Raw genomic sequence first — 25,243 nt, 5'->3', positions numbered from 1 at the left:
GAGTGGACTAGTGGGATGAAACCAGAGCACACACTCGATCGTTGACTTCCCTCTACACACCGGTTAGTTTGTCAATGCTGAGCTGATCATTGGCTGACGCAGAGGTCGGGGGTCTTTCCCTTTTTTTGCTTTGTCCTTCAGACACTATAACACGGATGGTAAGGTTCAGTTTTTAACCTACATTTGTTTTTGTTTTTTTTGTCATAGTTTTTATCACTGTGCAGCGTGCTGTGTATGATGGATGCCCTGGGGTTTTTTTTACTTAGTCCCAGAAGACCCCTTGTGTGAGCGTGTATGTGTGCATGATGCTGAATGGTGGCTATATTTGGCCACCCCACCCCCCCGCCACCCGTTTGCCGGAGTGCTTTTAGAACACTATTTAGGGTTTTTATTCAACTGACTCAGGGATGGAATCAGATGATGGAAGCGCACACACTGCAGTCTCCACATGACAGCTCGCAGGATTCAGATTAGAGCTTAAAGTCTGATGAAAACCTTGTGAATATTTTTAATTAACCCTAGAACTACAAGCTTTATCAGCATTAAAAGAAGTTCTGTTATCCAAGAGCGGAGAAAGTTTATATGTTTGCACTACATGACGATGAGTCTAAAGGATAAAGATAAGGATAATGATGTGCAAAAATACTCGATTAGTCAATTAATCAAAAAGGTAAGGATAGTTGACTGTTTTTTTATTAGGGTTGGGGATTGGGAGGAGGTTTTGGTCTTACTACATAGGGACGCAGAACTAACATTTACGGCACTGTTTCTGCCTGAGGGCTGCATATGTTATGTCTGAAAAAGTGCTTTATGTCTAAAGTGCCACTCCTTGGTTGGCCTTTTAATTATTATCAGTATTTTTGTTTGGGTGGCGGCTATATGTTAATGATAACATTAAAATTTAACTGAGAAATGGACTTAAATTGGCTTGATTTTTGGACTTAAAAGTTATTTAAGTGTTAGTATTGAAATAAAATGCAATAGTGGAAGAAGAAGATTATTCAGATTAGTTGAAATTACTATACACATATACACAATTAAATAATAATAATAATAATAATAGTAATAATAGATTTTATTTGGTGGCACCTTTTAAGACAAAAACAGGTAGTGATAATTAAAATGTACTTGAAATGTCAAAAATAAAAAGTTGTTTATTTTTCGTACGCTAACATATGTGAAATGTTTCAGTGATATAATAACGCATCTATTTGCAAACTTTTCTGACTTTATTCGTAAAATATTAATCTAAAAAGTAGCGCTATATTGTAACTGTCACTCATGACTGAATAGAAAGTAAAAGTTAGATAAAACAATCATATTTACACGTCTTTTATTTGTCTACTTTGTTAGAAAGTTTAGCTCATTAGTTAAAATTGGCACATATTTCAGTTTGATTCATTGGATATATCGTTAAAAATAAGGAAAACAATTTGACATTATTCCGCTTCAAACTGACATATTTATGACTTTTGAATTTACACGCACACATACGCATTTCGGATGCATTTTCGGCCAAATGCTACTAAATTCAGCCTGTTTCTTAGTGTTCTTTTCCAGTTTTGCATGGTTTTCTTACTTTATTCATAAAATATTCATCGAAAAAGTAGCAGTATACTATTGTAACTGGCACTTATTACTGAATAGAAAATACATTTTAGATAAAACAATCTAAAATATTTCTTTTCTTTGTCTACTTTGTTAGAAAGTTTAGCTCATTAGTTAAAATCGGCACATATTTCAGTTTGATTCATTGGATATATCGTTAAAAATAAGGAAAACAATTTGACATTATTCCGCTTCAAATTGACATATTTATGACTTTTGAATTTACACGCACACATGAGCATTTCGGATGCATTTTCGGCCAACTGCTACTAAATTCAGCCTGTTTCTTAGTGTTCTTTTCCAGTTTTGCATGCTTTTCTTACTTTATTCATCAAATATTAATCGAAAAAGTAGCAGTATACTATTGTAACTGGCACTTATTATTGAATAGAAAATACATTTTAGATCAAACAATCTAAAATATTTCTTTTCTTTGTCTACTTTGTTAGAAAGTTTAGCTCATTAGTTAAAATCGGCACATATTTCAGTTTGGTTCATTGGGTATATCGTTAAAAATAAGGAAAGCCAATTTGACATTATTCCGCTTCAAATTGACATATTTATGACTTTTGAATTTACACGCACACATACGCATTTCGGATGCATTTTCGGCCAACTGCTACTAAATTCAGCCTGTTTTTGAGTGTTCTTTTCCAGTTTGGCTTTCACACAACTATAGTCAATGGGAAGTCTAAACGTTCCCCTAACAGTTAATCTCTTTACACAAAAGGCTACTTTGTTATTGCAGCTGCTTTGCTACAAAATGCAAATCTGTTACTAAATGTTTTCTAAATTCTTCCATTCAGCGCTTTCTTAGAGGTGGAACTTATTTAAACCTGTTGATAAGCGAAGTCGTTATTATTATTTCTTACCAGGAACTTGGTCATGTGCAAAAGACGGAATTGTTTTGAATGTGGCCAAAGGGGGACAAATAACTGAAAAGTGTTGCCTAACCCCTCAATCCCACTCCCCCCCACCCCCCCCCACCCCCCACCTCCCACCTCCACCCCCACCGCCCACCCTTGCCTCACCCCCCGACCCTTCTCCTCCCTCCACCCCTTTTTCTGCCTGTCACATGTTCTTTTCACAGCATAGAAAAGTTTCTGGATTAGGGCAGAATTAACACAAAGCAGCGACGCCACTCCAGCTACACTCCCAAACAACAGAGAAGAGGCAGAGGAGGACGGAGACAGAGAGAGCGACGCGACGGGGTGAAGACACTCGAACGAACGCCACCTCCAGAAAACTTCCACAGCCCTGATAACCAAGAGGCGGACGAGTCCATCCCAGAGAGAGAGAGGCAGAGGCAGGAACGGCAGCAGAGTGGCACAGGATCTTTGCTGACGAGGTCCTGAAGGATGGAAGAGAAGCAGTTTGCTGGTATCCTGGTGAGTTTTTTGTTTTTTTTTTTTTTTACTCTTACAGTGAACACATGCTCACACACACGATCTGCCGTTATCGCAGGTGGAAGTGTACAGTTTACACGCAGAGTTCACGGGTGGGATGCAGCTGCTGGACCACCAGTTGAGTTTAAGACTGTCCGCTGTCTCATCTTTGTCCTTTAAACTCCAGTTGGTTGAGTTTGACTGGATCGTTTCACTTCACACTTTTATTAGTTTATTCATTTTAACCCATAAAGACCCAGTGCTACTCCTGTGGCAGTCCCCAAATTAATTTTTCTGTCTTTTTAGCCTTTCCTAAGTGATTTATCATCATTTATCATAATATTATCTTCTGTATTTGGCATTTTTTCCAATGAAAATCAATATTTAATTTACTATCATGTACTTTCATCAGCAACACATCAGAAACAGAAAACTAAAAAACACAAAGTGACTTTTTTAGCGAAGAACATAAACCAAATGTCCAATCCAATCCAACTTTATTTGTAAAGCACTTTACAACAACCGCAGCGGACCAAAGTGCCATAGAGAATAATATATAAAAACCAAAATAAAAGAATAAAATACAAGAATAGATTCAAAAACATGACACGCTTTTCAATTTAAAAACAAACAAAAATAAGAACAATCTAGAATATAACAACAGTCCCCAAATCAACCTTTCTTAAGCGATTTATCACCATTTATCATAATATTTTCCACTGTATTTTGCATTTTTCATTAACAATCAGGTCTTTTCCTACATTTAATTTACTATCATGTACTTTACTCATCATGCTGAGGTTAAATTTGAGGGTTATTTGATCAAAAACAGAGAAAAAAAACTGAAGAAAAAGTGACTTTTTCAGCAAAATATATCATTAACTTAACATAAAACAAGTGTGTCCATCCGCTGTCATTTATCAAACTCCATGGGTTTTACCGGTGAATCAATATTGTAGAAGATGACGGTGTTTCCATGCTCACTATGGAGCTTCTGTACGTCCAAATTGATCATATCTGATCACTATGAAAAGATCAATTTCCAATTATTTACATGGATTGATAAGATTGACGAGATAAAATAGGTCTAAAGTTACTCAATGTTTTAGATCCGTAGATGATTTTGGTCACCGGGGGATGTTTGGGCCTTTATGGGTTAACTGTATCATCTTTTATTGCCTTAACACATCTCAATTTTATTTATTTTTTTTTTTTTTTACGTTGCCCCTTTGAATATTTTCTCTAATAACCCAAGATTATCCATCACTAAGCTGTCGTTGCTAGCACTGAAATACCCAAATAAACCACAAATCCTTTGCTTCGGCCTGTTGGTATTAGCAGAGCTGTATCACCCTTCGTTCACCGTGACAAGGCTAAACAAATGCCAAACAATGCCTCTAAAAAGTCCAAAAAGTTCGCCTTCACTCGCCATCGCGGCAACAACAAACTTCTCTCTCAACTTCTGCCTCACAGTGGATTTTGAGTCCTTTGTCGCTGAAGCGTGAGCAAACAAAAATCATGTTTTCAGTGCTTTCCGGCTGCTGATAAAAGATCAGGCCAAGAGGTAAATGTGTCAGTGCTCGGCCTGTGCTGTTGGTGAAGCTTTAAATAGAGGTTTGGCGTCATTGGCAGTCAGGTCACTTCTCACTCTCTCTCGCCCCTCGGTCCAAGTCCTCCAGTCAGTCTTGAGACGGCGATAAACACAAACTCAGAACTTCAACTCTCTCCGACAACTCTCTGACATTCTCGCTCGTTTGAAGCCTTGCTTTCCTCGTGGATGACATTTTTTTTTCCCCTTTGCCGTGTCCTTTCCAGATGCATATCCGTGTTAAAAAGCAGTGTCTGATCCTAAGGGGGGGGGTGTTATCACTCTCGCCCGCTCTCCTCTCTCAAAAAAAAAAAAAAAAAAAAGCAACATCTGAAGGTGGATGGAGATTTGATTTTTGGTCTTTTTTGTTTGTGTTTCCAGTTCTGTGCCAGTTTGCCAATCACTTTTAAACTTGTTCGTAACTGCAAATAGAGTTCAGTGCATTGAGATTTATCTATGAGAAAAATCAAAGATGAAATTTGTCTCCTGAAGGAAATGTTGCTTTTGTAATCCACTCATTTCAACTGATGAGTGCGATCTTTTCCCAACAGACAGGTAGAGAAAATATGGATCTTCACTTTGTACAGAATGTAATGACCACTCATGGCCACTAGGGGCATGCAGGCCAACAGTAAGTTACTGAATGCATCAGCGCTCTACTGCTGGAAGGTATTATTGAATGAACCCATGGCTTTTGTTTTTTGCACTTTTAGTGGAAAAACTTTCAGTTTACATCAGGGGTCTCAAACTCATTTTCTTTCAGGGGCCACATTCAGCCCGATTTGATCTCAAGGGGGCCGGACCAGTAAAATAATAGCATAATAACCAATAAATAATGACAACTCCAAATTTTTGTCTTTGTTTTAGTGTGGAAAAAACAAACAAACAAATATTAAATTATGAAAATACTTACTTTTAGAAACTATCCAAACAAAAAAAGATGTGAATAACCTGAAAAAAAACCACAATTTTTTAAGAAAAATAAGTGCAATTTTAACAATAAAATGCCTCAACTTATCATTTCTACATGTGCATTATGGATCAGATCTACAAAGACCGTAAACACTTAGTAACAGGCAGAAAATTGTTAAAATTGTGCTTAATTTTCTTTAGACATTTCAGGTTGTTCATATTTGTTCAGGTTATTCACATTTTAGTTTGTAAATGTAAATATTTTCACAATTTAATGTTATTTTTTGCATTAAAACACAAAAATTGAAGTTGTCATTATTTATAGGCATAATGTAATATTATTTTTTCACATCAAACTGAGAAGAAAATATGGAGTCATTATTTTTTGTAGGTTATTATGCTATTATTTTACTTATTGGTCTGTATGTGGAACCTGAACTAAAAGGAGTTCCACAGCCTTGACTGTGGAATTTTAGCACTTTGCATATTCATCCCACGGGCCGGATTGGAACCTTTGGCAGGCCGCATTTGGCCCCCGGGCCACATGTTTGAGGCCCCTGGTTTACATGTACAGAACTGTACAAAAGTCTTAGGTCATTTCTAGGTTTGTTGTTTTTTGCAGGGTTAAAATGAGCACACATACATTACAAACAAAAAGTTAAGAATATTTCATTTTTTTTTTGTCTTTTTTTTTTGTCATTTTTGCCATTTGTAAATAAAACTATGTCTGGTCATAAAAAAAAGTGTTTCAATTCAGTTCACACACAAAAAAGTTAAAAGTGCTGTGCAAGAATCCCAACTGAAAAAAATAGCCCAAAAATTTAAATGTCCTTAACTTTTTGTTTGTCGTGTATATCCACCTGAGACCCAGTAATGCATTTTTGTCCTCTGTTGTGGACAAGTGTTTTATAGCTTTACTTAAAAAAAAAAAGAAAAAAAAAAGTCCTCTGAAAAGGACATTATATTTTTTTTTAAAAAATTAAAAAATGTATCTGACAGAACTGTTGCATCATGCTGTTTCCAATTAAGGCAATTATTTAATGTAAAATTGTGAAAATGTTTACTTATTGGGTCTCAGGAGGATATAGTCTGTGTTTAATTCATTTCTTCAAATACAGGAAAAACACAGGAATGATGTGCACAGCTATAAAAACACATAAAAAAGGTTAAAGTCAGTATTTAGTGTGACCTCTGACCCCATGACAAGAAGCAGCACAAACAATTCAAAACATCCGGCATGTATTAAATGAAACCTGGTGTAAAATATCCCAATAAATTCGCAATTAATGCAATAAATCTCATATTGTCTGAACAAAAAGGTTAAAGACATGTTAAATGCACGCTAAATATGACCGCTTTGGTTTATAGAAGCTGTCTTTTCCTTTAAACTTTAGTTTTTCCTGCTGTACATACTTGACATTTATGCAGATTGGGTCTTAATACACAGACAAATGCATATGTGCGGTCATTAGAACTGTCATAAACCAACAAACTGAGGATGTTTGCACCGTACTGTATATATGATTCATTATTCTAAAAGCAGTCTGATACTTTCACACTTAAAATGTTATCGACTCAAATTGAAAGCTACATAAAAATCTACATTACACACCCTGTTACACTTCATAACGAGCTTTCCCTTTGGCATCAGGCGCCAATTTAGCTGCATTATTATTACTCTGAGTGGCTAATAACCACATATGAGCCCACATTGTGTTGGCCACAGTCTTTCCTTATCACTAATATAAATGATTGCTTATTTAATTTGGCCTCAAGCGGCACAGCAGTTAGTTAATAATCTGTTTTCTCCCTAAATCATAAAGTTTAGTTCCTGGCCAGCACTCACTGATTACAAGTTTATGGCAAAATTAACTTTAAATAATAAGGGAATGGGAAAAAAAGAGCCTACTAAATGTGTTTTTCTTTCAAAAGTAGGACATTGGTCAAAGAGTAACGCACACACATTTTATCTATAAAAGTAAACAGAGCTGATAGAGTATACTAACTGTATAGATCCCAGGTGTCAAACATGTGGCCCGGGGGCCAAATCCAGCCCGCCAAAGGGTCCAATCTGGCCTGTAGGATGAATTTGTGAAAGGCAAAAATTACACTGAAGATATTAACAATCAATAGTGTAAAAATAATGTTACATACACATATAAACCAATTAGATCTCAACTGGGTCAGACCAGAAAAATACTGTCATAAAAACCATAAATAATGACAACTGCAGATTTTCTCTTTGTTTTAGTGTAAAAAAAAAAAAAGTTAAATTACATGAAAATGTTTACATGAACAAACTATCCTTTTACAAAAAATGTGAATAACATGAAGAAATATGAACAACGTGAAATGTCTTGAGAAAAGTAAAAGCAATTTCATCAATATTCTACGTGTTACTAAATGTTTTGTGTATTTGTAATTGTAATGTAAGTTGTAACGCACATGTGTAAATGATAAACTGATAAACTGATGCAGAATATTGTTAAAACTGCACTTGTTTTTCTTAAGACATTTCAAGTTGTTAATGTTATTCAGATTTTTAAGGAAATGATGTAGATCACAGGTGTCAAACATGCGGCCCAGGGGCCAAATCCAGCCCGCCAAAGAGTCCAATCTGGTCCGTAGGATGAATTTGTGAAATGCAAAAATTACACTGAAGATATTAACAATCAGTAGTGTAAAAATAATGTTACATACACATATAAACCAATTAGATCTCAATTGGGTCAGACCAGAAAAATACTGTCATAAAAACCTATAAATAATGTCAACTGCAGATTTTCTCTTTGTTTTAGTGTTTAAAAAAAAGTAAAATTACATGAAAATGTTTACATGTGAATAACCTGAAGAAATATGAACAACGTGAAATGTCTTGAGAAAAGTAAAAGCAATTTCATCAATATTCTACGTGTTACTAAATGTTTTGTGTATTTGTAATTGTAATGTAAGTTGTAATGCACATGGGTAAATGATAAACTGATGCAGAATATCGTTAAAACTGCACTTGTTTTTCTTAACACATTTCAAGTTGTTCACATTATTCAGATTTTTAAAGAAATGATGTAGATCACAGGTGTCAAACATGCGGCCCGGGGGCCAAATCTGGCCCGCCAAAGAGTCCAGTCTAGCCCGTAGGATGAATTTGTGAAAGGCAAAAATTACACTGAAGATATTAACAATCAATAGTGTAAAAATAATGTTACATACACGTATAAACCAATTAGATCTTAATTGGGTCAGACCAGAAAAATACTGTCATAATAACCTATAAATAACACTGGTCTACAATTTTTTAGAAATGATTCGCTTCAGAGATTAAATGTGCTAAATGTTATGTATTTTAATAAGATTAATTGGAAAATAAATGACAAAAGTGCCGGTTTGCTGATATTTTCAAGGTATATGATTAAGTGTTATTACACATATATATTGGTTTATGTACATTTATATAATAGTTTTATAAATCTTCCACTAAATAGAACCTGTAAAGTGAATGTATTCTAATGTGCAGACAGTGTTTGGAAGTAGATCTTGTCGCTCTGAGACAAATATTCCTTTTGAGTCAAACCCATTCTCTCGTTAATTCTTGAATTTCACATTTTGACCCAAAGGCTGTATCTTGGAAAGTTCAGCCAACCAGCATTTTTTATTTGATTTTTCTTTATCAATGACTCTCATGTGGTAAAATTTCATTACTTTTATTCTGGAAGCATTTTCCTTGTAGACCAGAGTAATGACAACTGCAGATTTTATCTTTGTTTTAGTGTAAAAAAGTAAAATTACATGAAAATGTTTACATGAACAAACTATCCTTTTACAAAAAATGTGAATAACCTGAAGAAATATGAACAACGTGAAATGTCTTGAGAAAAGTAAATGCAGTTTAGTCAATATTATGTGTATTTGTAATTGTAATGTAAGTTGTAATGCATATGTGTAAATGATAAACTGATGCAGAATATCGTTAAAACTGCACTTGTTTTTCTTAAGACATTTTAAGTGGTTCACGTTATTCAGATTTTTAAGGAAACGATGTAGATATAAACATTATCATAATATAATTTTACTTTTTTCACTGGTATTATTTTACTTGTCCCACCCACTTGGGGTGAATGTGGCCTATGAACTAAAATGAGTTTGACACCCCCGGTATAGATTATACCAACTGCTGCAGTGACATGCACACTTAGACACAACTTGGCTCTTGAGATCATCCTCTTCTTATTGTTCTCATGGCTGGAGGCTTTGTCTGCAGCGGAGGCAGACACTGATGTCACTTGTGGCATCGCAAAGTCAACAACAATGAAAGAAAGTGTACGAGTGAGCGCGGAAGAAAGTTATAGCGAGGCCGAAAAGCAAAGCAGAAACAGATTTTCCTCGTAAATGCCTTGAACAAGCAGTTGAACCCATCAAGACTCAAACATCAACCACTGAACAAACAGTCAGTGACAGTTAAATTCACATTACACTTAACCCATAAAGACCCAGTGCTACTTTTGTAGTAGTTCCCAAATGATTTTTTTCTCCATTTTCAACCTTTCTTAACTGATTTATCACCATTTCTTTTAATAATATGCTCTGTACTTGGCATTCTTAATTATAAATCATGTATTTTCCTATATTTAATTCACTGATCATGTAGATGTTCATTAAAGCTCAGAGTAAAGTTGAGGGTTATTATATCAAACACAGAGAAACCTGAAGAAAATGTGACTTTTTTAGGAAAATATATCATTAACTGAACATAAACCCAGCGTCTTCATCCACTGTCATTGATCCAACTCCATGGGTTTTACTGGTGAATCAATGTTGTAGAAGATGACGGTGTTTCCATGGTAACTATGGAGCCTCTGAACGTCCAAATGGGTCATATCTGATGACCATGAAAAAATGACAAACTGTATTTTACACAAATTATTTACATGTATTGATAGGATTAGTGGATCAACATATATTAAAGGGGTCATATTTTGCTAAACCCACTTTTATTACTTTTTGCGTCATTTATTTGTATATTTTGTGACCATAATAGTTCAAAAAGTTTGAATTTGAACCCTCCAGGGGCTGCAAAGCTAACTTTATATTCATTTTTGGCAAAAATCGAGTGGATTTCTACAACCTGTTTTAATTCCTGCTTAATTTGTTACGTCTGTAACTAGTTACGTCACAACGTTTGCACATATAAGGTCAAGACTTCCAACGAACATTTCTCCGAGTACGACAGAATTGTTTATCGGCAGCAGCGGTTGTAGTAAAAGCTGAAAATATGTCCAAACTTTGATACAATTACCTAAAATGTTCAGTTGTTGGTTGAACGAGACAGAGCAGCACAGCCAACAACCTAGAGGGGGCGGAGCCTGAAGCGGCTCATTTGCAATTAAAGGGCCAATGCTCAAAATGACCTTTCTGGTGTCATTACTCAGAAATAGGGTTGAAGATGGACCTGTGGAGTTGAATTAATGAAGAATTCAGACCCAAGCAGAGCATTTACAGTTTATGTAGACCACAGGGAAATGTTTGAAAATGCGTAATTTCATTAAAAAAAGTAAAGTATCATTCCTTTAAGTGATTTATCACTATTTAAATACTAGTGTTTTGACCTGTGGGGATCCAGGGGATCCAGATCCCCTGATTCAGTTCAGTCCTTTACTTTCTTGGTTTTTGAACCCTTCCGGTGCTGCAAAGTTATCTTTATATTCATTTTGGCAAAAATCGAGTGGATTTCTACAACCTGTTTTAATTTCTTCTTAATTTGTTACATTTTATAACTAGTTATGTCACCACATTTGCACATATAAGGTCAAGACTTCCAACGAGCATTTCTTTGAGTACGACATAATTGTTGTTGTAGTCCATACTGAAAATATGTCCAAACTTCGAACCCATTACCTAAAATGTACAGTTGTTGGTTGAACGGGACAGAGCATCACAGTCAACAACCTGGAGGGGGCGGAGTCATGTGCATTTAAAGGGCCAGCGCTCAGAATGACCTTTCTGGTGTCATTACTCAGAAATAGGGTTAAAGATGGACCTGTGGAGTTGAATTAATGAAGAATTCAGACCCAAGCAGAGCATTTACAGTTTATGTAGACCACAGGGAAATGTTTGAAAATGCATAATTCCATTTAGAAACAGCAAAATATCACTCCTTTAATATGATACAGAAGCACTGGATAAAAAAATAATAAACAGTCTAATGCAAAATGAATCGTCCTTATCCTATCTTGATGTACTTAAATAAAGACAACTCACGCCTCATCATTTATTTACTTTGTCTTTTGATTTCCAGTTGAAGAACTTTAAAGTAAGTCCCAGCACTTCCTGACATATGGGGCAGGATGTACGGCCTTTATTGGGGCGGACATAATCCTAATTTACAATTCTCATCTACTGTATATCACACAGGCTGCATCCACCCATTTATTTTTATATTAATTCTCACTTTGTATATAGTGTATAAAATTGACCCTCTAAATCACAGGTGTCAAACATGTGGCCCGGGGGCCAAATCCGGCCTACCAAAGGGTCCAGTCTGGCCCTTTGGATGAATGTGTGAAATGCAAAAATAGATATTAAGAAATTAACAATTCTTTTAGTTCTGGTTCCACATTCAGACCAGTTCAATCTCCAGTGGGTCAGACCAGTAAAATACTATCCTAATAATCTATAAATATTCAAAACTCCACATTTTTCTCTTTGTAAATGTAAATATTTTCATGTATTTACACTAAAACAAAGTATAATTTCACAAAAAAATGTGAATAATCTGAACAAATGTGAAGAACCTGAAATGTCTTAAGAAAAATAAGTGCAATTTTAACAATATTCTGCCTGTTACTAAATGTTGTGTGTGTTTGTAGATCCACTGTGATCTGTACGTTATAACGAACATGTGGAAATGATAAACTGAGACAGAATATTGTTAAAATTACACTTATTCTTTCAGTATGTTCTAGTTATTCAAATTGTTTGAAAGGACAGTTTGTAGTTGTAAACATTTTCATTGTTTAATTTGACTTTTTTCGCTCTAAAACATAGAGAATATTATAAATGTTTCACCAGACATTAACAGTCCATTAAGAAAAATTCTAGAAGGGCAATATGGATATAAGCAATGAAACTTCCTGTATTCATCCTATTATGTATATATATGTATATATATATATATATATATATATATATATATATATATATATATATATATATATATACATATATATATATATATATATACACACACAGATATATATGTGTATATATATATTTTTTATTTTTTATTAATGATTAAGGCTGTAATTAATGTATGTAAAGGACATTTGCCTTTCCAATAAAAAGATAATTTAAAAAAAAAAAATAAATAAAACATAGAGAAAAGTTTGGAGTTGAAATTATTTATATATTATTATGTTATTATTTTACTGGTTCGGCCCACTGCAGATCAAATGAAGCTGAATGTGGCCCCTGAACTAAAATGAGTTTGACACCCCTGCTCTAAATGATGTTTAATGGAATATTTTGTTACTACTACCAAAACACCTCTATAGGGACCCAATCGCCAGTACATTTCGGCTACTTGTAGTCATCAGGGTGTAATACAAATGTGCTCGATTTTAAACCTCAATGCATCATGGGACATTAAGCATGTTGATCATGTGACAACAGCTGCCTTATGTACGGCTGAACAAGTGGAAAAGTAAATGGAAGAAACATATATAAATATAAAGAAAAGAACAAAGAAAATAAAAGGTTTCTACACTACAAAAATGAACTAAAATGATTAATATCTTCATTGTAATTTTTGTATTTCACAAATTCATCCCAGAGGCCAGACTGGACCCTTTTGGCAGGCCAGATTTGTGCCCTGGGCCTCATGTTTGAGACCTCTTCTTTAAATGATGTTTGATGGAACATTTCCCTTTGTGGTTACTGCTGACCAAACACCTCTATGTAATTAAAAAAAGGTCCACGTCCCTCACCCCCAAACATCCGCCACGTTTTGGACGGAGTAACAGGCTAAGGTTAAAAGGCTCTGATCAGGATCCAGACTTCGATGAGCTCTTCCTCCTTCTGGCCTTAATGGTGATGGAGGGGCAGCGGGACATGTGAATACAGCACTGAGTAGACAAATAAGCAAAAACCGACTCCTCCTCTTACCCCGCCTCCTCCGCCTCTTACTCACATCCTTATACATACATCCTAACTGCAGACGTTTTAAAGACGAGTGGGAAGAAGTAACTAACTAAAAAACAAAAAGACAGCCATCGGTCCAGTGAGGGCTTGTGCCAGGGCACCATCTGCTCATCTGTTCACTTCGAAGCCATTCATGACATCGCAGAAAGATTGAGGAGATGGGGGTCCCTTTGAAAACTGTAAAAACGAGCCGGGGAATTAAGTTTGGACAGAAAGAGTCCTGGCAGAAGGCTACCAGCCGAGCCAAGCGGAGGCAGGAAGCGAGCGCCTTGTATATCACCAGATTTAGGGTGACGGGTCCATCCACCTGGCCATCTGGGCCGGCATAAATAAATTTAAGCAGACCGTAAAAAAAACACTCAGGGCTAAAAAACAAAACAAAAAAAAAAAAGTGGAGCTTTGTTGAGAATATACAACTAGAACGTACAGGGTTTTCCTCTGACATGACCCTTCGGAAATCACACTCCATTGATAAAGACACGTTGACACTGTTGGAACCTTCAGTACCATTAACTCAGTGGTTTCCAACCTTTTTTGGCTCATGACCCTATTGTAACCCTTTCATGCATGAATTATTAGAACCTTAATCAAGATTTTTTTTTTTCCTGAGTGTTTTTATTCCTCTATAGGCATGAAAAAAAAAACAATGTGATTGAATTTTTTTTTTTTTTTTTTTTTTAATCAACCTGTTTTTCATGGAGTTACAAAAATGTCCACTCAGCTACACCATGAATTTTATTCTTGAAGCAAAGAAACATGTATTTAAAACCCAATATCATAAAGTGATCTGAAAACAGTGATATGAAACCATGTTTAATGCAGCTAATCTGATGTTTTCTCACATTTTAACATATTCTAATACTAGTTATTACTCACTTCATGGAGATAATATGCAAAAAATAAATATTAACAATTGATTTCCACTCAAGAACCAACCAAGAACGACAAAGTTACAATAATGGTATGAATTGCAGTTTATGAAATGATGCATAAGTGTCCACTGTGTTGGTTGATACGGAACTAAAACAACAAAACCCATGAATATACATGATTAAAGCTGTAGAATAACTGTCCACTGTAGTGACCACTATGCATGAAAGGGTTAATATCACAAATTTAATCTTTTTTGGTAACACTTTATAATAAGTAAACACTATGAAGTATTAGTTATGCATTAACAAATACTGAATTCATCATTTATAAAGCATATTTCTGACATGAATACTCATTAATATATGGTTTATCAGCACAGTTAGAATGGTTTCACTCATCATTAATAAGTTCATCTACAATGTGCTTAATGATTGTATTTTTATACTTTATAAATTATGGATTCAGCGTTTAAAAATTTAGTATTGCATCATTTCCAAACCAGTTATGATGTGCATTTATGCTCACACATACAGTATTCAGACATATACTAATGGTTAGTGAATATGTTAGTGTGTATTTGATACTAACTCACACATCTGTTTTCCAATAGATGTCCTGTAAACAGTTATTAATACAGGAATTCATTATTTCCAGGTAGTTATAAAGCTCTTACTACTCATTAATTAAGTATATGGTGTGAGCTCATCTAAAGTGTGCACTATCTATGCCATATAAAGCATTTACAAATGAGATTTAAAGGTTGGCAAGGCCTAAAGACTCACAAAAGTCTGAGTTATTCTAACAAAGGAAAGACATAGCACATGGGATTATCAAACAAACTGCATGATTGAATGATGAATGATTACGAACGATTAGTAAAACATTTATAACTGTGCTGATAAACCATATACTAATGAGTATTCATGTCAGAAATATGCTTCATAAGTAATGAATTCCATATTTGTTAATGCATAACTAATGCTTCATAGTGTGTACTTATTATTAAGCGTTCCCTTTTTTTTTTTTTTTTTTTTTTGCTAAAATTTATTTGTTTTTGATCATGTAGTAGTTTGCTATACTATGTTGCAAATAAACATTAATTTTAGACAACATTAAGGCTATATAATGTATATTATTATGGACGAAGGCAGAAAAGCCATGTTACAGTACCACGGTGCTTCAGTTTCAGCTTCAGAGTTTGTCATGTCGTTTATGTACTGGGATTGTCTCTCTGAATGCACCATATATTTTAATTTTTTATTTTTTTTTCAATCAATTACTAGAAATTTCAGGTGACACCACCGTTGAAAAACACTGAAGTAGGCACAGCCCCCCCCCCCCTTTTTTTTTTTTTTTTTTTTTTTTTAATTTTGCAATGTGTGTGTGTACATGTGAGTGCAGGTGTAGTGTTCTTGTTCTGACATCACATATATTGGATACTTTGTATGACTTTTATATATTGTCATCATTGTTCGAATTTCAATAAAAAGAGTTAAAAAAAAAAGTAGTTTTAATTACAGAGTAACTTTTTAACCATACCCTTTTAGTATAGTATCCTGACTAGGGATGCACCGATACCACTTTTTTCCAGACCGAGTGCAAGTACAAGTACTTACATTTGAGTACTTGCTGATACAGAGTACCAATATGAGTACTTAACCCTCCGGTATCAGGGTGCGCCTTTTAGGCACACTTTGCACTTTGTTTTAAAAAATTTCATATTATTTTTCACAATTTAAATAAGGTTAGAATTCAAAAGTTGTTCATTTTTGTATGATCTTTAAAATTCTGGCCACCAACTAAAATGTGCACATTGTAAACAAAAGAAAATTACCAGACTTGCATCTGTCTCCCAAGTGTGCCTAAAACGCACTGTTTCTTCCATTTGATATGTATGATTAGGGCTGACCTTGATTTACAAAAATAAAATCAAATTAGAGCAGAAAAATAAATCAATATATAATATTTAATAGTTTGATTTATAGGTGAGCATTTTATGGGCATTGGTGACAGTGGTAGCTAGTATTTTTGAACATTTGATCTAGCACCAAAAATAATAATGCAAATTAACCAGTGTTGGAGTTAATCATTGACATATGCCAGGATGAAAAAATCAAATATGTAATCCAATTTTTATGTAGTATTTTGGAAAAAAAAAATTTTTTGTTTTTGTTTTTTGCATCCCCCCAAAAAAAGGTTTGTTTACATTACAAACACAGCATTTAAAGGGTTAAAAAATGTGACAATTATTGAGTATTTGGTATTTTTATTTACGGCTCAAGTTGATGAAATAGAAAAAAGTGTAAAAGAATTAAAAACAAACTGTATGAAAAATTTTTTGACATTATTCCACAAGTGTGCCAAAAAGGCACACTTGGTGCTTAGTAAGGGCCTTGCTGGATGGGATACCAGAGGGTTAATAATACCATTCCAGTTCTTAGTTCCTTTTGTAAATGTGCTTTATTGTCAATTTTCAATAGTCTAACTGGAACAAAGTGCTGCTACTGACATTTAATTCGTTGGAATGAGTATTTCTCAATTAATCCACCAGGGGGTGCCGCTCTTAATTAACCATACTGGACAAATACCATGAAGAAGAGTAAAGAAGAAGAAGAAAGTCAGTAATAATAAACATGGAGAAGACAGAGGTATCACTATTGTGGATACTAATGTTGATATTGATATTGATGAGGGTAGTTGTCATAAATGTGTCCGTAGTTTTTCTCTAACTCACACAGTCGCTCTTTGAACAGATCCTCTACCTCCACAGTTCCCGGTGGTATTCTCCATCTGGGTACGCATCTGCGAGCACCTGGAAAACAGATAAAATGTACACAGAGGACAGACAGAATGCTCCGTCTGTGTTTTTAATGTTACTTTTGTCACCGTCATTTATTTTGAAAAATCTCTCCGGAATTTGTATTTACTAAAATGCTTTAATTACAATGCACTTAAATGATTTAAGTTTTATGATGTTACTATAAAATGTTCAGTATATTCTACTAATTTGTAGACATAGTTGAAAGTACGAAAAAGTTTAAGTTGAATGGAATTAAATCACTAAGTTTTAGTCATGACCACACCTTTTTATCTTCGCATTGCATTGTGGGTATTGGGCATGTTGTTGAAAATGTGTTATTTTTATGTGCAGGGGTTCAGCGGGGTTTTGGTGTTACTGTTAATTTGGATTTAATGTGTGTATGGCAGTGTTTATTGGCCTTTTTGTGTTTGTTTTTTGTTTTTGTATTTTTGTAGAGCTGCACCATGAGTCAGAGCCATGGGAAGAACAATGGCTTTCCTGTTCATCTAAAACTATAACAGTACAATGGAAATTTTAATGTCTTGTCAAATTAAAAGCACTTCCTGTACTTGCAAATGGTATTGAATTAATCTCCACTTATGCTGTAATACATTTAGTTGAACAATTTCAGAACTTTTTTTGATCAGGAATGGGATTTCAAGTTTGATTAACTAAATAAAAGTTGTTTAATCAATGATAAATTAATCTGGCTGCAATTGAGAAAATTAGTAAGTGTAAGCTAAAATGCTGAGTTGAATGGTTGAATAGTGGGGTTGATTTTATACCAGATTTAAAGTACAAATAACTTGTCTTTTAGTGTTTTCTGCTTAATAGTTTAAGTTCAATACTTTTAGCATTAAAGTTGAACCTACTTAAACCAACTGATTAGTTGATCATTACTCAAATCATTTCAAGCTATACCTACCGATGTGGCATTTCTCACAGCACTTAGTAAAAGTTTGAACATGAACAATCCGCCTCCCTCCAAAGCCCCGCCCCCTTCCGTCTGCCTGAGCACTGAGGCTCCTCCTCCTCTCTCCTCCTCTCACGTGATGCGCGATGGAAACAGAGGAGGAAGCAGAGGTGGAGGTCCGGTCCGTTTTGGCGTGTCCGCGGACCCCTCCCTCAGTAATCAGATGCATCACCCACCTGCCGCGGGCCCGCGGCTCCTGTTCCATCAGTAGACCTGGTCTGTGCAGTACTGGGTCAGTGTCTTCACTGCAGTGCCCAGGGGATGGGCGCGCGCACCGTGAACACGCGGCCTCCGCGAATTTTCCGTGGACATTTGAAGTTTCATAGTCCATACAATTATCATCCTACATCATCTTACATGTGTGACACCATGTACATGTACCTGTATGAGTCCCACCGTCATAAAAGCTGAGCTTTATGCAGACCTGTTCAGTCCAGTACAGCTGACTTCCGGACTTTTATCTCCATCCTTCATTCATCAGACTCCCGTTTGTGCCCCTCAGTTGTCGTTTCTGTTCATAAATCCATTTATTCCCTTCCACATGTGCATGTCAGTTCTATCCATACACATCCTAGACAGTAGACTGTGGTCAGTGACAAGAGGGGCAGCGCCAGTGAAGCGTCACATTCAGAGGAACACATATGGGATGTAAGACGGTGATAATGGATCGGATGCTGGACAGCCGTAATGGATGATTGACAGGAGGCTCAGCCAGGTTCGGCCAATTATTTCATTCGGACCGACTAAAATGATTGGTCAGACTTTTATTAGAAATATATGAGAATCAAACATTTTTGAGTTTCAATACCTGGTGGATTTCTTTTACATTTTAGTTTGACACACACTTATTAGGAGCATTTTAAGATGACAAAAGAAAAGTGTAGAAATGCCACATCATACGGTATAGCTTTAAGTGCAATCACCTGCCTCAAATTTTTTTGAGTAAACTCTACTTATCCAGGCTTACAGTGCATAAGTGGTATCGGTGCGGTTGTATCAGAGTACTTTTACAAGATACCTTCCCAAATTAAAAGCACTTCCTGTACTGGCAAATTACACTGAGCTAACTTCCCACCTACCTTCCATCCATGCTACAATATATTAAGTTGAAAAATGTTATAAAGCACTTTATATTTAAATCAACTTGGAATTGAGTCCAGTGAACTGATGATATTAAGTCTAATGATTATACAAAATAATTGACATTGCAAAAAATTTTAAGTTAAATTAACTTGGCATTTAGTGTGTTGTACTTCACCCTTTCATGCACGAATTATGAGAACCTTAATCAAAATTTTTTCCTGAGTGTTTTTATTCCTCTTTAAGCATGAAAAAAACAATACGCTTGAAAATTTTCTTCTGAAAAATAAAAAAATAAATAAAATTAAATTTAAAAAAATAATAAAAAAAAAATAAAAATAATAATAATAAAAAAAAATACTTCAAAAAAAATAATAATGAAAAAAAAAAAAAAAAAATCTTATGAACCTATTTTTCATGAAGCTGCAAAAATGTCCACTCAGCTGGACACCACACGCTTAATTTTTGACGCACAGAAACATGTATTTACTGATAAATTGTGTGAAAACTATGGGGAGGGCTTGTGATTCTGGGGGTTTATGCTCAGGAGAGCTCAACATAATGTTACCAATTCATGTCAGAAAAAATATGTAGTGTCTTAAAACTTTAATAAAGATATGTGTTTAAAAAAAAAAAAAAAAAAAAAAAAAGAACTAGAAAATCCATGAATATACAAGAGAACAGCTGTAGAATAGCTGTCCACTGTAGTGACCAGTATGCATGAAAGGGTTAAAATAGCAATTCCTTTCAAATCAAGCATTTGTGTTTAATTCACTCGAGTTTTCATTACTCATTACTTAAATTTTTTAAGGCAACTGGTTTACTCAAATTTTTTTTTTTTTTTTTTGAACTTTTTATTTAGATTTTTGCACAACACAAAACAAAACAAAACATCTGGGATAAGAAACACATAAAAAGAAAAAAAAAATTACACCACATAGTAGTATTATTGTTGCAGACAGTACACTACATCTATAGATACATTGCCAAATATCAAAACATTCATATATTTGTATTCATTTGCACACATCTATACAAATACAAAACACCTCATGTCAGGGCTTATAAGAGCAATTTTCGTTAACAACCCAAAAAGTTTAATTATACAAACAGTCTTCAATCATGTGCCATCTCCGCTTAAAAATACTCAAATTTTTTAAGTAAACTCAACTTATCTGGTCTTACAGTGCAGGCATCATAAAAATACTTAATGAATGCAACAAATCTACAACCAGGTCTTTCTACCGACATGAAACCTTTTACATACCCACTGAGACCAGCCCCTTATGTCTCAGATCATTTTGTGTATGATCATAAATGTAGGGAACAGTATATAAACGCCTTATTTCCCAGTTCACTCTTTACCTTTGGAGGAAATAAAGGTTTTCATAACTGACATCTTTTACGTACTTGATAAATAAGTCCAGTATTTGTAGTATCTGTTGGCGTGCGCTGTTTAATTTTTCACTATCTCGCACAGTACATGAAGGAAATAAAACAGATTTTGTGCGATTAAATGTGAGCGTTTCTTATAGGGATTAGTCAGGCTGTTCAGTCGTCGACTGATTACGCTTTGTAGCAAAAACTTGTTGATGTTCGTGAGACTTAGACGGGAACTCAGCAGGTCCCGTTCTGTCTGTCAGGAGCTGATAAGTGGATTTGAAAACCTTGGTCCTTGTCTGTTCAGTTGATGCGAATACATTTAACTCAGTGTCAAAAACATTTTTATCACTGCTACCTAACTACAGGTGATGTTATAGACGTGTGCGCTAATTTTGCAGATTGCTGTTCTGTAAATTACAGGTTTTTTGAAAGGTCCAACAAAGCAGCGGCAGTTTTAATGCATTATATCAAAAGAATGTGATTTCGTAACGCTGTTATTATCGCATAGTTCCGCGTACCCCCTAAGTGGTCAGCTTTTGTGTGTATGTGTGTGGGTGGGTCGAGGGAGGGGAAAAAAAAGTGTGCGTTTCTATGTGTGTGTGTGTGTCATTTCCCAGGGGTTGTGTTGCTAATGTGTGCTGTAGGCTGTGAAGTGGAAACTAAATGGAAAGGAATAGTGGAACCCACCGCCACAACCTCCCTGAGGTCAGGACACGCACAAACACACATGTGCGTAAGTACACACACATAGAGACACCGACGGCGTACTCACACACATTGTGTTTACACATTCCAGAGGATGCAGACGCTGAAATATAATTGATTTAGTCACAGATACAGATCCGTTAGAGCTCGCTCAGCCAAAAGTATGAATACAACCTGAGAACACATGCCTTTATTAGTGCAGTCTTGACCTGTATCTCTTTGACCTCTAACCTCTGTCCCTTATTATTATTTATCAGTTATTCATCCTCAAGCCATTTAGTGTTTTGACATCCACGCATGAACCACACATGTTTAACCCACACAGACCCAAACAGACCAATAACGTCTACTGATCTAAAATCGATAGATAGATAGATAGATAGATAGATAGATAGATAGATAGATAGATAGATAGATAGATAGATAGATAGATAGATAGATAGATAGATAGATAGATAGATAGATAGATAGATAGATAGATAGATAGATAGATACGAGGGCTGTTCAATAAGTTCATGGCCTCACCCAGAAATACTGGTTGTTATAATACAGGATGTTACATTCTTTTGTGATGGGATAGTGATGCTTGAACATCGATGGACCAAGTGCATTGCTGTAAATGGAGATTATGTTGAAAAATAAAATATAAATTATCAGTCTGTGTTGTTCTGTTCTGGGTGAGTAGATAGATAGATAGATAGATAGATAGATAGATAGATAGATAGATAGATAGATAGATAGATAGATAGATAGATAGATAGATAGATAGATAGATAGATAGATAGATAGATAGATAGATAGATAGACCAACGTCTATCGTAACGTAACCCAACGTCTGTAAACAATTCAGAAGACATGTAGACATAAACATGTGATATTAGCAAATGCATGTACACATACATGCGCGCACACACACACACACACACACACACACACACACACACACAATTAGAATTAGGTTTATATATTTAATGTAAGTACTTAGTTTTTGTTTGTTTGTTTATTTGTTTGAGTTGGTTTTAATTTGGTTTTGTAGTATTGTTATTATTGTTTATGTTGTTTTGTTTGACATATTGAGTTTTCTTAAGAAGGAAATATAAGGGTGAATCATATTGTTTTTGTGCTTGGAAATGAATACTGTATGTTTGTTTGGAATGGGAGGACCCCAGGAAGAGTAGTTGACGTATTGCATCAGCTAATGGGGATACTAATAGATAGATAGATAGATAGATAGCCATTCCAACATTTATTTCAATATAAAGCAGCTCCTTGTTTTGGATAATCCCTTATGGTCCAACTAAAGCAAAAATGAATTTAAAATTAAAAATGCGGGTCATTTAGCAACTCTAATCTCTCAAATTGTCTGTAAAATGTCCCGTCAGAGAGGTTTGTATCGGGATGTATATCCACCCGCAGCACCAAAGTTTGCATTATAATAATGTCGATCCTTTTACAGTGAAACCTCGCCATTTTAGTAATTTTTGTTTTTGTCTTTTTTTGGTCTTTTTTTTATAAATTACTAGAAATTTCAGGCGACCCCCTTTTGAATTCCAGGCGACCCCACGTAGGGTCCCGACCCCAAGGTTGAAAAACACTGCACTAGTGTGTTTTTACGTCTGCACCCTCTGGAACTGTATTGTCAACAAAGTGTAACACCCCCCCCACCCCACTGCGCTCCACATAATCATCGCTCTCATTACAGGTGAAACTACCCATTTTCTGTCTCTCTCTGTCCTTATGTAAGGAACATATTGAGTTGCCAGTCAGCCAGTTTAGTTAACAGCAGTGCTCAGCAACCGTGTTGACTGCCTCTGGGGCGAGAGGCCAACAAACAGATGTGAACGAAGAGATAGATAGAGAGAGAGAGAGAGAGAGAGAGAGAGAGAGAAAGAGCTTCAAGGGCAGGTGGGTGGGGGAGAAGAGTCAGACATTATTTCTGTTTCTGATTTCACCCCCTGATTGACCAGCTGAGTGAATACAAAGACAATAAATAAATAAATAAATAAACAAGCGGCCGTACGGGGCCCAGCGTCAGCTTAACGGCAGCCACTGTGGCGAATGTACAATTGAAGGACAAGGGCCACAAATGCCAAACACGTCCACTGCTGGGCACTCTTTAAAAGGTAACCCACCACCAACCAACCCCCTGTGTACATCCACACACACACACACACACACACACACACACACACACAGACACAGTAAAGAGGAAAAAAAAAGGGGGTTCCATTGTGTTTCGGACCTTTTAGATTTCATTTGGAAAAACCACTCAGGCTGAAAATTTCGTTTTTCTGAATTTCTTCCTCTCCCCTTCTTCTTCCCCTGGTTTAATGGCTCTCCCTCCCTCTGACTCCACAAAAAAGACATGCAACTTACAAAAAAAAAGGGAACTTCACACTTTTCCCTGCGTCGTCTTCTGAAGTGGGTGAAATTATGGACAGGGCCCTGACACTGTGTCGACACAACGCCGCACTTAAATCTCCTCCCGGTTTCTTTTGGTATTATCATCATTTTCAAACGGTTTCCAGTTGAACTCTTTTCAAAGGCCTTTTCAGAACTATATTTAGGTAATTTGTTGCGCTTGAACCCAACCTGATCCCTGGCTCTGTGTGTGTATGTGAGTGTTGAATGGCAGTTATAAGCCTGGGATGAAGGGGGGTCTGCTTTTCTCAGGGCCGGACAAGCCCCTCTCCTGCTTGGACACACACCTCCCCTGTGTTATTTATCACTTTTCCCTCTTTCTCGCTCATTTGTCCGGTCTCTTCCAACAAGAAATGTACAACACTGTGAGATTTGTCTGTCTGTTCAGCTTTTAAAAGTAAATTATGGGAAAAAAATTCAGTGTTTACCTTTGTCGAACATGGACGGACAGTACTTATCCAGGTGCAGCACTGCAGGAAAACAGCTGTTAGTTGGAAAATATTATCATCTAGGGCCAATCAAAAAGACTGGATGTAATATTAACCTTTTAGATTTTTTTTTTTTTTGTTTGTCCACACAGCATGAGGTCCAACCATCTGCTTGTGTCAGTTCACCCTTATTCCACTATCACTGTTTTTTTAGTTTTTCTGTTTTTCTTAAGGTCCTTGTACATTTCCTGCTGTTGTTGAATCATTTACCAGAAGTACTTGTAGTTAAGAATTTCCCCCCCCCCCAAACTTTATTTACATAATGCCATATACAAAATAGATTAACAGCAGTCAACAGTAATAAACATAACATGAAATGCATAACGCTCGAGGTAAGGCAGGAAGAAATTAAATAATATGAATACATAAATAAGTAAGTAACTTAAGTAAATAAATAAAAAAGTTAAAGAACTAGAAAAGCACTCAGAGAGCGCAGAAATAAAAATAAAAATAAATTTGGCTCTGTTTTTCCCAATTAACAAGATAATTATCTCGTAATTACGAGAAAAAATAAGTTTAAAAAAATTTGGCTCTGTTTTTCTGAATTAACAAGATACTATTTTCTGAAAAAAATATCTCATTAATTCAGAAAAATGGAGCCAAATTTAAATTTTTTCAGAAAACAGTATCTCATTAATTCAGAAAAACAGACATGAATTTTGTTTTTTGTGTGAATGCAATATGCTTCCGTAAGTATCAGCATTTCCTGAAAATTTCATCCAAATCCGTCCATAATTTTTTGAGTTATCTTGCTAACAGACAAACAGATAAACCCCGATGAAAACATAACCTCCGCCATTTCACTTGGCAGAGGTAATAAACAAAAAAAAAGAG

The 25,243-nt window shown here is 35.4% G+C and overlaps 1 protein-coding gene across 1 annotated transcript in view; it reads left to right on the top strand.

The window, feature by feature from the left end:
* The first annotated feature begins 448 nt into the window (after positions 1–448).
* The window catches only part of slc6a9 (solute carrier family 6 member 9), a 192,117-nt gene continuing 167,322 nt past the window's right edge, over positions 449–25,243 (top strand). The window contains exons 1-2 of the mRNA XM_030159836.1: positions 449–670; positions 2,699–2,996. Coding sequence (XP_030015696.1) covers positions 2,967–2,996 — 30 coding nt within the window. The 5' untranslated portion in view covers positions 449–670; positions 2,699–2,966. The remainder of the gene's footprint in view (positions 671–2,698; positions 2,997–25,243) is intronic.

Source organism: Sphaeramia orbicularis, chromosome 17 (assembly GCF_902148855.1).
Source record: "Sphaeramia orbicularis chromosome 17, fSphaOr1.1, whole genome shotgun sequence".
Classification (NCBI taxonomy): domain Eukaryota; kingdom Metazoa; phylum Chordata; class Actinopteri; order Kurtiformes; family Apogonidae; genus Sphaeramia; species Sphaeramia orbicularis.
This window is presented reverse-complemented; position numbering and strand designations above follow the sequence as displayed.